Raw genomic sequence first — 15,050 nt, 5'->3', positions numbered from 1 at the left:
TATTCCATATCCAATTTTCCCTATTCTTAACATCTTTTTTTTTTTTTTTTTTAGACGGAGTCTCCCTCTGTCACTCAGGCTAGAGTGCAGTGGCACAATCTCAGCTCACTGCAGCCTCTGTCTCCCAGGTTCAAGCAATTCTCTTGCCTCAGCCTAGCTGGAATTACAGGCATCCGCCACTGTGCCCTGCTAATTTTTGTATTTTCATTTTTTAGTAGAGATGGGGTTTCACCATCTTGGCCAGGCTGGTCTCGAACTCCTGATCTCATGATCCACCACCCCGGCCTCCCAAAGTTCTGGGATTATAGGGGTGAGCCACAGCGCCCAGCCCTTAACATCTTAATTAGTATGCTATACGTGTCACATTAATGAATCAGTATGGATACATTATTGTTAACTAAAGTCCATATCTTATTCAGATTTCTTTAGTTTTACTTAATTTTTGCAGCATGTTCTTAACAACTAAAACTTTTAAAACCCCCAAAATGGGCCAAGAGCAGTGGCTCACGCCTGTAATTCCAGAACTTTGGGAGGCCGAGGTGGGCAGATCACCTGAGGTCAGGAGTTCGAGACCAGCCTGGCCAACATGGTGAAACCCCGTCTCTACTAAAAATAAATATAAAAAAAAAATTAGCCAGGCATGGTGGCACATGCCTGTAATCCCAGTTACTCGGGAGGCTGAGGCAGGAGAATCACTTGAACACAGGAAGCAGAGGTTGCAGTGGGCCGAGACGGCGCCATTGCACTCCAGCCTGGGCAACAAGAACGAAACTCCGTATCATAAAAAAAAAAAAAAAAAATCTGCAAAATGTCCATCAGTAATAAAATAGATAAATAAATTATGGCTTGCTCATTTAGAAGATTATAGTAAAGTAAATACAGTAAATAAATAAACTACAGTTATATGTATCAACATGGATGAGTCTGAAAACATTTTGTTGAGCAGTAAAAGCAAATCTTAAATAAATACATCCAACATGATTCCATTTATAAAAAGGGCAAAAATAGGAAAAATGAAATCATATATAATTAGAGGATATTTACATATATAATAAAACAAGAATAGCAAATAAATCATTGACCAAAAAAATAAGGATAATGGTTCCCTTTGGTGGGGAGGGACATGGAAGCTGTGGGAAGGACGCCTTCATGGGGAGAGGGAATGTTCTCTTCAGTTGGGTGGTGGACACATGGGTTTTTGCTATTTTTTAAACTATACATAGAAATTATAATTTTTTTGTATGTATGATGTTTCGTAATAATAATTTTAAGGGCTCTTATCCCTGCTTTTTTCTTTCCTCTTGAAAGCATATTGTCTAAATAGTCCCCATCCTCCAACATTCTGGCTTAAGGGAAAAGGTGACACTTTAGAGTCAGAGCAAACAGGAACCCCAGCCCTCTGTGCCCCAACCAAAGAAATGTGATTATGTCTCTTATCATCTTCTTCAACCCCCACCACACATCATGATGCTTCCTGTTTCTCAGAAGCTGAAAAAGGTGCTGACATAATGTAATGAGTAGAATCGAGGCAGTATACACGGATCCACCCAGAGCCATGGGTGTCACACAAGGGGCAGGTTGGACTCTCAGCTGTGGTTGGGAACATAGGCCAAATCTCTGCCTTTAGGTGGGAAATGACCCCAAATTTGAAGATTCATGGAGCAGGGTGACTCTTGCTGTTAAGAGTGAGAGACTCACCATCATCAGCCCCAAGAGATGCCTTCTGCAACAGCGAAAGGCCACCTCTTGGCAGATCCCTTTACGTGGGTAAAGGTGGACTGGGCACTGGGCTCCAGCTGGGGCCTGGGAAACTGGCACCCCCTATTCCTCCACAGTCATCCCTCACTTTTCTGTTCATTTGGTTGTGTATTCATTCACTCAGCAAATACTCACACAGCTGCAATGTGCCAGGCACTGTTCTAAGTATTGGTGACACAGCAGGGAGCAGGATATAGCCCTCCTCTAGCAGCATCGTACGCATTTAGGAGGGTCAGACAACAAACAAATAAAACTATAAATTGTGGTAAGTGCTTTCAGTGAAAATAGTAGAAGCAAAACAACCCTGTGTTAAGATGCTAAAGTCGGGCTACCTGGGTTTAAGTTCTGCCTCTACTGCTATCTGCCATTGGGCAAGTTAATTAACCTTTCTAGGAGTCAGTTTTCCTTTCTATAGATTGGAAGTGATCATCAAACTTACTGAATAGGATTGATTGAAGATTTATTCTTTCCAAAAATATTTATTGAGCACCACTATGTGCCAGGCATCATGCCAGGCACTAAGGATTAATACTGAAGGTGACAGACAAGGTCCTGCTCTCCAGCAACATACATGATAGCGGAGGAAGAGTCACTGGACAAGCAAAGGCCGTGACGGATGTGATAGGCTAGGGACCAACGTGATCCAGGGAGATTCAGGAAGTGCCAGGGAGAGAGGGCCACTTTATATGTCTGACAAGGTGACATTTGAGAGCTAAATGATGAAAAGGAGCCAACTATGTGAAAGCCTGGGGGCTGGCGATAGTTAAACAGAGGGACAGCAAGTGTGAAAGTATAGTAGCAGGAATGAAGTTGGTGTGGTTGAAAAACAGCAGGAAGACAGATGGCTGGAGCACATTAGCAGGGAGGTAGGAGATGAGGCTAGGGAGGGAAGAGAGGGCTCATGCAAATGCATGCAGGCCAGAGAAAGGACTCTGCATTTCATTCTAGTAATGGGAAGTCCCTGAGAGTTTAAAGCAAAGGAGGGTCAGATGACTTACTTTTTTTTTTGAGACAGGGTCTCACTCTGTCATCCAGGCTGGACTGCAGTGGCACCATCACAGCTCACTGCAGCGTCAACCTCCTGGGCTCAGGTGATCCTCCCATCTCAGTCTCCTGGGTAGCTGGCACTATAGGCATGTGCCACCATGCCAGGCTAATTTTTGTATTTTTTGTAGAGATAGGATTTCTCTATGTTTCCTAGGCTGGTCTCAAACTTCTGGGCTCAAGCAATCTGCCTATCTTGGCCTCCCAAAGTGCTGGGATTACAGGTGTGTGCCACTGCACCCGGCAACTTACATTCTTATAAGGTCTCTAGCTTTTGTGTGGGCACAGATGAGGTTGTAATGTTCGACCAGGGAAACAAGTTAGGATGCCATTGCTCCAAGGTGAGTGGCATGGTTATACAGGGTGAATGGTGCAGGGTGGGCTGGAGGAGAACACAGAATCCTACAGTGCAAGGCATTGTAGTGGGCATCTGATCTCTCTCTTCTCCCACCTCCATGCAGCTGCTTCTCTCTGCTCAGAATCCAGACCCAAATTCTACCTTCTGCTGGGAAAGCCTTCCTTCCCCATTTTTTGTTTGCAGGTGGCGGGGGCTCCCTGGACCTGGGATTCCCACCCTCTTCCTCCTAACTTGCTGCCTCGTGGCCCTAGACCCCTCTCGTGTGACACAGACATCAGTCAGGCTCCCTCGGGCTCCTAAGACCTGGACGACGGGCTCAAGCTCCTATTTGCTCACGTGCAAGCAGAAAGCTTTTGCCAGGGTGTTTGCAAGTTCCCTTGTGCATGACTGTGCATGACTAGCACTGACTCTCTCCTGATACAACATGGGTAGATCTGTGTGTGGCTCATCAGGACATTCAACAAGTAATGCCCCTGTTCTGCACCCCACAGAAGGCAGCCCTTTCCACTGAGTCCCATTCACACAGCCAAGATGACCACTCACCCGGATCTGCCTGTGGCAGAAGCAACTTCAAAGTGAGTGCTAGTGCTCCTATTCTTGAAGTCCTGTGGTCACCCTACAGTGGTAGAACTTCCTCTTCTTCACCCCCTTTCCATTCTGTCTGCAGCCTTGTGCCATCTTGCCAGTTCCCCCTCTCTCTTCACCCAATTGCAGTTTATTTCTAATACACAGAGCAATTTCTGTAGCCCTTTTGTAACAATTCATTGCTCACCCACGGACCCAAGATCTCAGCTTCCTACCTCCCTCTAGTGGCTGATGCAGGTATTTCCAAAAAAAAGTCCTAGAGCAGGATCCTGGCTGGCCACACGGCTGTCCAGTGCTGCTCCCGCCCACAAGGTTCTAAGAGGTTAAGGTGCTTGACATATCAGAAAAGGAAAGGAAGCCTGTCTGACACAGAAGCCTGGGTTGAGGGAGGCTACGCTCTGTGTACTGTCCCCGGGCAGAGGCGGTTTTCTGGGTCATCTGCATGTCCCAACACCGGCCTCTGGTGGCCGGCAGATGTTAATCCCAAAACCCTTCTGTCCCCACCTCAGAGGTGAAGTGCCTGTGCACTAGCCTTCCCCATCTGGGTCCCCCAAGGCCCCCACACTGGGTGAACAGGGTACAGGGAAGAGCCAAGCCCTCTGCTCCAGTTCTGCCTTCTGTGCAGGAGCCCTTCGACTTCTGGGAGTCGACCCCAGCTCACCCAACAAGGAGATAGGGCAGGTGGGAGACACTCTGAGCTCAGAAGGCCTATAGGAGATGGAGAGCACCCATCCTCCACCTCTACTCCTTCTCCAGACCACTCCACACTTTGCAGCTTCTTACTCCTCACCCTCGCATTTGGCCCAGTGGGCAGCAAGAACAAGCCAGGGTGACTGGCTAAGCTGGGGCCAAACTCACTGATAGAATTGGAATTGTGTCAAAACACCACTTTTATGTCCTCACCTTTGAGGCCTGCAACAGCGTGAGCTCTGCAGAGAAAGGGGCCTGTCTTACTGAACCCTCAGATTCCAGCATGCTGCTGTCCTATGGAGGCATCCATGCATATCAGCAGCAGAATGAATGGATGGAGGGAGGAATGAATGTAATGAATGCTGCTCCTTCACTGCCACCTGCCTTCTCACCCTGCCCCTAGAGGGCAGAATACTATGGCTTTTCTTTTCTTCTTCTTCTTCTTTTTTTTTTTTTTTGATGAGGTCTTGCTCTGTTCCCAGGCTGGAGTGCAGCAGTGTGATCATGGCTCACTGCATCCTCCACCTTCCAGGCTCAAGTGATCCTCCTGCCTCAGCCTCCCAAGTAGCTGGGAACAAAAGTGTGTGCCACTATACCCGGCTAATTTTTTAGTTTTTGTAGAAGGGTCTCACTCTGTTACCCAGGCCGGTCTCAAACTCCTGGCTTCAAGCCATCCTCCCACCTTGTCCTTCCAAAGTGTTGAGATTACAGGCGAGAGCCACTGTGCCTGGCTTGCTATGGCTTTTTAGAGTTTCTCACCCAATTACCTCCTCTACTCAATTTCTAGCTCCCATTTTTGGTTCCCCCCATGGCCTTTGTCCCCCAAATCTGCCCTTGTTGTCAGAGCACTGGACTAGGAGTCAGGAGTACCAGATTTGTCATCAGTTAGCCCTTTGTGTCTCATGGCCCCATCTGTAAACTGGAATGGGGTTTTCTCTTGATCTCAGGATGTAAGTGGGATGGAAAAGTGCCGAATCTCACTTAAGACTGTGGTTTCCTGACCCAGAGTTTCAGTTCTCTCTTTTCTTTTTCAGTATCAGGAGTGTTACATGCCTGTTATCCTAAACACACACTCACACTCATAAAGGTATAAAACTGAGTCCTCCCAGAAGTATTCTCTGTCAGTTGGGTATCTGTTGTTATGTTATAGATGATTCCTTCACTCCTTACACCAACCCTGGCAGTTGGGTATGTGGATTACCCATGTGTATTAGTTCATTCTCACACTGCTATAAAGACATACCCAAGACTGGACAATTTATAAAGGAAAGAGGCTTAATTGACTCACAGTTCCACATGGCTGGGGAGGCCTCAAGAAACAATCATGGAAGAAGGCAAGAGAGAAGCAAAGGCACATCTTACACGGCAGCAGGCCAGAGAGAGCACAAATGGGCGAAACGGGAACAGCCCCTTATAAAACTATCAGATCTCGTGAGAACTCACTATCACGAGAACAGCACGGGGGAAACCTCCCCCTGATCCAATCAGCTCCCACCAGGTCCCACCCTCCACAGGTGAGGATTATGGGAATTACAATTCAAGATGAGATTTGGGTGGGGACCCAGAGCCAAACCATATCACCATGTTTCATATGAGGAAAGTGAGAATTAGAGAGGCCAAGGAACTTGCCCAAGGTCACATGCTGTGAATGGTAGGCTGCTGTACCACAGGAAGACATAAGATGAAGGGCATGAAGAACATTCTGAAAAAAGTGAAGTTTTCTCCATTGCTTGGCTTTATCATGAGCTGACCTTGTGATTTCTGTCGCTCAGGCTGTGGATGCAAGTTAAAAAGCATCAGCTGTAACCAGTCACAGGAGGATTTCTGAGTTGGGCAGGAGTGGGGGAGAGGGATTTCTGCTTTAGGCCCCCATAGTTTCTGTAACTCTGGTTTAGTTTCCTTGTCACTGGATCCTGCATTCCTTGAGGGCAGCCATTGTATATTATCTTTCAGCTTTACTGAAGTATAATTAATATATGAAAAGCCGGGCATGTTAAAGTGTACAATTCATTAAGTTTAGAATATGTATTCACCTGTGAAACTATCAGAACAACCAAGATACCGAACACATTAATCACCTCCAAAATGTCCTCATGCCTTCCAGCAATCCCTTCTTCCCAGGCAATCACTGACTTGGTTTCTGTCACTATAGATTAGTTGGCATTTTCTAGAATTTTATAAAAATTGGATCATAGTCTGGTTTCTTTCTTTCTTTTCTTTTGTTTTCTTTTTTTTTTTTTTAAAGAGTCTTGTTCCATTGCCCAGGCTGGTATGCAGTGGCACAATGTTGGCTCACTGCAACCTCTGCCTCCCGGGTTCAAGCAATTCTCCTGCCTCAGCCTCCCGAGTAGCTAGGATTACAGGCGCGTGCCACCATGCCTGGCTAATTTTTGTGTTTTTCGTAGAGACAGGGTTTTGCCATGTTGGCTAGGCTGGTCTCAAACCCCTGACCTCAGGTGATTAGCCTGCCTCGGCCTCCCAAAGTGCTGGGATTACAGGCATGAGCCACCGCGCCTGGCCAGTCTGCCTTCATTGACTTGGAATAATTATTTTAAGACGTATCCATGTTGTTGCATGAATCAAAACATTATTCCTTATTTGGTTTATTATATTTTTAACATATAGTAAAAATAACATCCTTTGGTGAACAGTTCTACAAATGTTAACTCGTGTATAGATTTGTGTAACCATCACAATTGGGATACAGGGCAGTTGCATTAACCCAAAAAACTCTCTCATGCTATCCCTTTGTAGTCCTAGTTCCCTCTACCCAGTACCCCCACAACCACTGAACTGTTTTTCACGAATATAGTTTTGTTCTCTCAGGAATATCATATTAATGAGACTGGCTTTTTTACTCATCATAATGACTTCGGAAGTCTCCCAAATTGTGTGTTTGTTCCTTTTTTGCTAAGTAGTATTCCAATGCATGGATGTATTACAATTTGTTTATCCATTGGTTGAATGATGTTTGGGTTGCTTCCAGTATTTGACAATTAGGAATAGAGCTGCTATACACATTCGTGTACAGGTATTTGTGTTATCATGTATTTTTATTTCTGTAAAATAAATACCTGGAGTAGGATTGCTGGATCACATAGTAAGTGTATGTTTACAAGAAACTGCCAAATTGTTGTCTAACGTGACTGCCAGCGTGGTGCGGTGGCTCACACCTGTAATCCCAGCATTTTGGGAGGCTGAGGCAGGTGGATCACCACTTTGAGCTCAAGAGTTCGAGATCAGCCTGGGCAACATGGCAAAACCCCGTCTCTACAAAAAAATACAAAAATTAGCCAGGCATGGTGGTTCATGCCTGTGGTCCCAGCTACTCACGACACAAAGCCTGGAGGATCCTTTGAGTCTGGGAAGTGGCAGTTGCAGTGAGCCAAGATCAGCCTGGGTAAGTGACACTCTATCTCAAAAAAAAAAAAAGTGACTGTCATTTTGCATTTCCATCTGTAACGCATGAGAGCTCCAGTTGCTCCATAGCCTTGGCCTTGCCAATAGTTTTTATTTTAACCATTCTAATAGATGTGTAGTGCTATCTCATCATAGTTTTAGTTTGCATTTGCCTAACAGCTAATAATGTTGAAACATTTGCATTTAATGTAATGGTTGATATATTATGGCTTCAGTCTGCCAGTTTATTTTTTGTTTTCTTTTGTTTTCTCATTTCTCATTGCTTTTTCCTGCCTTCCCACGAGTTACTTAAACATTGGTCATTCATATATCTTCTTTGGTAAAATGATGATTCAAATATTTTGCCCATTTAAAATGGGTTTATTTTTCTTATTATTGAATTGTAAGTGGGCTGGGTGCAGTGGCTTATGCCTGTAATCCTGGCACTTTGGGAGGCTGAGGAGCACAGATCACCTGAGGTCAGGAGTTGGACACCAGACTAGCCAACATGGTGAAACCCCGTCTCTACTAAAAATACAAAAATTAGCCTGGAGCGATAGCATGTGACTGTAATCCCAGCTACTCCGGAGGCTGAGGCAGGAGAATTACTTGAATCCAGGAGGTGGCGGTTGCAGTGAGCCAAGATTGTGTCACTGCACTCCAGCCTGGGTGACAGAGTCAGACTCCATCTGAAAGAAGGAAGGAAGAAGGAAGGAAAGAAGGAAGGAAGGAAGGAAGGAAAGAAGGAAGGAAGGAAGGAAGGAAGGAAGGAAGGAAGGAAGGAAGGAAGGAAGGAAGGAAGGAAGAGAGAGAGAGAGAAAGGAAGGAAGGAAGGAAGGAAGGAAGGAAGGAAGGAAGGAAGAGAGAGAGAGAGAAAGGAAGGAAGGAAGGAAGGAAGGAAGGAAGGAAGGAAGGAAGGAAAAGAAAGGAAGGAAGGAAGGAAGGAAGGAAGGAAAGAAAGAAAGAAAGAAAGAAAGAAAGAAAGAAAGAAAGAAAGAAAGGCATTTTTTATATGAGTCCTTTATCCATCATAGGATTTGCAAATATTTTCTCCCAATCTCTGGCTTGACTTCTCATTTTCTTGATGTTGTGTTTTGATAAGAAAACATTTTAAATCTTGAAATCCAATTTGTCAGTTGTTCACATATGAATTATGATTTTGGTGCTGCAGCTAAAAAATCTGTGCTTAACCCAAGGTCACAAAAATATTCTTCCATGTTTTCTTCTAAATATCTTATAATCTTATAGCATTTGCTCTTGCATTTTTTATTTATTTGGAATTAATTTTTGTGTATGATGTGAGGTAAGTGTATAAATTCTTTTCATATGTAGATATTCGATTGTCCCAGCACAATTTGTTGAAAATACAATTGAATTGCCTCAGCATCGTTATTGAAAATGAACTGACTATAAATGTGAAGGTTTATTTTGGTACTGTCAGTTCTGTTCCATATAAATATATCTTTATGTTTCTGCCACACTGTTTTGATTATTATGGCTTTATAGTAGGCTTTTAAATAGGTTAGTGTGAGTCCTCCAGCTTTGCTCTTTTTAAATATTGTTTTCGCTATTTTGGATCTCTTTTACAGGAATTTTATGATCAGCTTGTCGACTTCCATAAAAAGCCTACTGGGATTTTCACAGGGATTGTGTTGAATATAGATTAATTTAGGAAGAATTGCCAGCTTAATAATATAGAGACTTTCAATTTTTAAACATGAAATGTCTCTCCACTTATTTATGTCTTCTTTAATTTCTCTCATCAACATTTTGTAGTTGAGTGTATAAATCTGGTATCTTTTTGTATTATTCCTAAGTAGTTTCTTTGATACTATTACGAATGGAATCACTGTCTTATTTTCATTTTTGACTTGCTAGCATATATATAAATATAACTGATTTTATATATTGATTTCACTATTGTGAAAACTTGATAAACTTGTTTATGGTTGTAGTAAATTTTTCTCATGTGTGAATGCCTTAGGATTTTCTATATACAGGATCCTGTTGTCTGCAACAGTTTTACCTCTTCCTTTCCAATCCATGAGGCTTTTATTTCTTTTTCTTGTCTTGATGCACTGGCTAGAACCCCCTGTACAATGCTGAATAAAAGTAGTGAGACATGACTTCCTTGCATTGTTCTGAAACATCCGGCAAATATGATGTTAACTATAGGCTTTTCATAAATGCCTTTTATCAGGTTGAGGAAATTCCCTTCTATTTCTGGCTTGTTGAAAGAATTCTTTTGTTTCATTTTTGTTTTTGCTAAATCATGAATGGGTATTAGATTTGGTCAGATGCTTTTTCTGTACCTAGTAAGATGATTTTTTTTTTTAAGACAGAGTTTCACTCTTGTTGCCTAGGCTGGAGGGCAATGGCGTGATCTCGGCTCACTGCAACCTCTGCCTCCTGGCTTCAAGAGATTCTCCTCCCTCAGCCTCCTGAGTAGCTGGGATTACAGGCATGTGCCACCATGCCCAGCTAATTTTGTATTTTTAGTAGAAATGGGGTTTCACCATGTTGGTCAGGCTGGTCTTGAACTCCTGATCTCGGGTGATCCGCCCGCCTCAGCCTCCCAAAGTGCTGAGATTACAAGTTTGAACCATTGCACCCAGCCCAATCATATGGTTTTTGTCCTTTATTCTGTTCTATTAGTGTGGGGTATTAAATTTCCTTAAATTCCTGGGATAATCCCATTTGGTCATGGTGTATGCTCCTTTTTATATGTTCCTGGATTTAATTTACTAATGTCTTATTGAGGATTTTGCATTTCTATTCAATAAGGAATATATCTTAGTCTGTTTTGTGCTGCTATAACAGCATACCTGAGACTGAGTAATTTATAGTAAACGGAAATTTATTTTCCCATATTTCTGGAGGCTGGGAAGTCCAAGATCAAGGTGCCAGTAAGGCACCTGCTACATCCTCATGTCGCAGAAGGTGGAAGGGAAAAGAGGCAAAAGGAGCCCAAACTTGCTCTTTTATAATGGTGTAAATCTTATATTTGATCAGGTTGTAGAGTTCCCTTCTATGTGTAGTTTATTGAGCATTTAAAAAGATTATACCCCATAATTGGATTTCTGCATTGATATCTGCATCAGTCAAAGGTAAAGAGATTTTTCCTCTTCATACATTTAGCATGGTGGATTACACAGATTAATTTTTGTATGTTTAATAACTCTTACACTCCTGGGAGAAATCCCACTTTGTCATGGAATATAATCCTTTTAATATGCTGCTGTATTTGGTTTGCTAGTATTTTATTAAGGACTTTTTCATCTATGATGATAAAGTATATTGGTCTGTAGTTTTCTATTTTCTCTTGAGTCAGTTTTGGTAGTTTACGTGTTTCTAGGAATTTGTCAATGTTATCTAAGTTATCTAATTTTTTGGCATACATTGCTCATAGTATTCTCTTATAATCTTTTGTTGGTAAGGCCTGTAGTAATGTCCCCACTTTCATTCTTTATTTTAGTAATTTGAGTCTTCTCTCTCTCTCTCTTTTGATCAGTCAAACTATAGGCTTGTCAGTTTTTAACTTTTCTATTGTTGTTCTATTCTCTATTTTGTTTACCTCTGCTCTAATTTTTATTATTTCCTCTCTTCTTCTTGCTTTAGGTTTAGTTTGCTCTTCTTTTTCTAGCACCTTAAAATGGAAGGTTAGGTTATTAATTTGAGATCTTTCTTTTTTTAAAATGTAGCTGTAAAGGTATAAATTTTCCTCTGAACACTGCTTTTGCTGTATTCTATCAATTTGGGTACATTGTATTTTCATTTTCATTCATCTTAAAATATTTTGTAATTTCCCTTTTGATTTCTTCTTTGCCCTATGGGTTCTTGAAAAGTACATTGTTTAATTTCCACATATTTGTGTATTTGCCAGATTTCTTTTTGTTGTTGCTTTCTAATTTCATTCCTTTTTGGTAGGAGAAGATATTTTATTTGATTTCTTTTTTTTTTTTTTTTTTTTTGATGGAGTTTCGCTCTTGTTGCCCAGGCTGGAGTGCAATGGCGTGATCTCGGCTCAGTGCAACCTCCACCTCCTGGGTTCAAGCAATTCTGCCTCAGCCTCTCGAGTAGCTGGGGTTACAGGTATGCACCACTACGTCTGGTTAATTTTGTATTTTTAGTAGAGATGGGGTTTCACCATGTAGGTCAGGCTGGTCTCAAACTGCTGACCTCAGGTGATCTGCCTGTCTCCGCCTCCCAAAGTACTGGGATTCCAGGTGTGAGGCACCACACCTGGCCCTGTTTGTTTCAATCTTGTCTAATTTATTGAGACTTGTTTTGTGGCCTAACACAATGTGTCTTCTATAGAATATTTCCATGTGCAGAGAAGAATATGTATTCTGCTGTCATTGAGTGAAATGTTCTGTAGATGTCTGTTAGGTTTGGTGGTTTTTATTGTAGTTCAAGTCTTCTATTTCTTTGTTTATCTCTTGTCTAGTTGTTCTAGCCATGATTGAACTTGAGTATTAAGTCTCCACCTTTTTTTTTTTTTTTTGAGATAGAATCTCATTCCATCATGTAGGCTGGAGTGCAGTGACATGACCTTGGCTCACTGCAACCTCTGCCTCCTGGGTTCAAGTGATTCTCGTGCCTCAGCTTCCTGAGTAGCTGGAATTACAGGTGTGCTTCACCATGCCTGGCTAATTTTTGTATTTTTAGTAGAGATGGTGTTTTGCCATTTTGGCCAGGCAGGTCTCAAACCCCTGACTTCAAGTGATCTGCCTGCCTTGGCCTCCAAGTGTGCTGGGATTATAGGCGTGAGCCACTGCACCTTGCCTCTGACTATTTTTTAACTTTTCATTCAATTCTGTCAGTCTCTTGTCATAGGTTTTTGGTCTCTGTTGTCAAGTGCATATTTGTTTATAATTGCAGTATCTTCTTAATGCATTGAGCATTTTATCATATGAATGTCCTTCTTTGTTTTTTGTAACATTTTTGTGTCAATGTCCATTTTGTCTGATATTAGCATAGCCACTTCAGCTCATTTTTGGTTACTGTTTGCATGGTATGCTTTCCAGCTTTACACTTGGAACTTATTTGTGTCTTTGAATCTAAAATAAGTCTCTTATAGACAGCATATAGTTGGATCATGGTTCTTTTTAAAATCCATTCTGCCAATCTCTGCCTTTTCATTGAAGAGCTTAATTCATTTACATTTAATATAATTACTGACAACAGAGGACTTAATTCTGTCATTTTGCTATTTGTCTTCTATTATGTCTTTTATCTTTTATGTTCCTCAGTTCATCCATTACTGTCTTCTTTTGTGTAAGATAGATTTTTCTAGTATACTCTTTTTTCCTTTCTCATTTATTTTACTACATATTATATTCTTAGCATTATTTTTGTCCCAGGGATTACAACTAACATCTTAATTTATAACACTCTAATTTAAATTAATAACAACTTAGTTTCAATGATATACAAAAAACTTTACTGCTGTATAATTCCATCCCTAACTTTTGTTGTTAATGTCACAGATTACATCTTTATGTAACGTGGCCGGGGTGGTAGCTCATGCCTTTAATCCCAGCACTTTAGGAGGCTGAGGCAGGCAGATCACTTAAGGCCAGGAGTTCAAGACCAGCCTGGCCAACATGATGAAAACCCATGTCTACTAAAAATACAAAAAATTAGCTGGGTGTGGTGGTAGGCGCCTGTAATTCCAGCTACTCAGGAGGCTGAGGCACAAGAATTGCTTGAACCTGGGAGGTGGAGGTTGCAGTGAGCCAAGATCGTGCCACTACACTCCAGCCTGGGTGACAGAGTGAGTCTCTGTCTCCAAAAAAAAAAAAAAAAAAAAAAAAACCCAAGAAACAAAAAACAAAAACAAAAACACCAAGCCATCTTTATGCAACCTATGCCCATCAACATAGTTTTAGGATCATTGTTTTATGAATGTATTTTAAATCATATAGAAAATAAAGAGTTTAAAACAAAAAATATATCATTAATACTAATGTTTATATTTACCTACATAGTTATCATAACTGGTGTTCTTTATTTTTCATGTGGATTTAAGTTACTGCCTAATGTTGTATTAGTTGTATTAGTCAGGGTTCTCCAAAGAAACAGAACCAGCAAGCTATATATATATATATTATATATGTATATACACATACACACATGTGTATGTGTGTGGAGAGAGAGAGAGGAGATTATAAAGAATTAATTCTCATGATTACAGAGACTGACAAGTACCAAAATCTCCAGGGTGACTTGGCACGCTGGAGACCCAGGACAGTTAATGACTTAGTTCTAGTCTGAAAGCCAGCAGGCTCCAGGCAAAGAAAGAACCAATGTTTCAGTTTGAGTGAAGGCAGGAAAAAGCCAATGTCCCAGTTCAAAGATAGGCAGGCAGGAGAAACTCTCTTTTACTTGGGGAAGGGTCAGTCATTTTGTTCTATTCAGGCCTTTAACTGATTGAATGAGGCCCACCCATATTAGGGAGGGTAATCTCCTTTACTCAGTATTCCAATTTAAATGTTAATTTCACCTGTAAACATCCTCACAGAAACATCTAGAATAACATTTGACCAAACATCCAGGCACCCTGTGGCTCAGTCAAGTTGACACATAAAATTAATTATCACAAATGTTCTTTCATTTCAGCCTGAAGGACTCCCTTTAGCAACTTTTGTATAACAGGCATACTAGCAAAGAACTCTGTTAGTTTTTGTTTATCTGGGAATGTCTTAACTTCTCCTTCATGTTTGAAGAATAGTTTTGCCACATATGGAATTCTTGGTTGACAGTTTTTCTTTCAGCTCTTTGAATATGTCATCATATTGCCTTCTGGCCTCTGTGGTTTCTGATGGGAAATTAGCCATTAATCACATTAAGTATCCTAGTATATGACTCATCACTTCTCTCCGACTGCTTTCAGGATTCTCTCTTTGTATTTATCTTGACCATTTGATTATAATGTATCACAATATGAATATCTGAGTTTATCCTACTTGGGGTTTGTTGAGCTTCTTGCATGTGTAAATTCATGTCCTTTACTTTTACCAAATTTGAGAAGTTTTGAGCCATTATTTTTTCAAATATTCTTTCATCCCCTTTCTTTCTTTCCTCTCCCCCTGGGTCTCCTGGTATGCATATGTTGGTACCGTCAGTGGTATTCCACAGGCCACTTATGCTCTATTTGTTTTTCTTCATTCTTTTTTCTGTCCCTAAGACTGGGTAATCTCAATTGCCTTGTCTT

The 15,050-nt window shown here is 41.4% G+C and overlaps 1 protein-coding gene across 1 annotated transcript in view; it reads left to right on the top strand.

Annotated features, from left to right (window-relative positions):
• Nucleotides 1-3,627: 3,627 nt before the first annotated feature.
• Nucleotides 3,628-15,050, top strand: part of LOC134731776 (uncharacterized) — a 28,556-nt gene continuing 17,133 nt past the window's right edge. The window contains exons 1-3 of the mRNA XM_063612594.1: nt 3,628-3,735; nt 4,656-4,787; nt 5,586-5,623. Of these exons, the coding sequence (XP_063468664.1) occupies nt 3,628-3,735; nt 4,656-4,787; nt 5,586-5,623 (278 nt within the window). The remainder of the gene's footprint in view (nt 3,736-4,655; nt 4,788-5,585; nt 5,624-15,050) is intronic.

This window comes from Symphalangus syndactylus, chromosome 11 (genome assembly GCF_028878055.3).
Source record: "Symphalangus syndactylus isolate Jambi chromosome 11, NHGRI_mSymSyn1-v2.1_pri, whole genome shotgun sequence".
Lineage (NCBI taxonomy): Eukaryota > Metazoa > Chordata > Mammalia > Primates > Hylobatidae > Symphalangus > Symphalangus syndactylus.
Note: the sequence above shows the minus strand (reverse complement) of the source record. Positions and strands in the feature narration are given on the sequence as shown.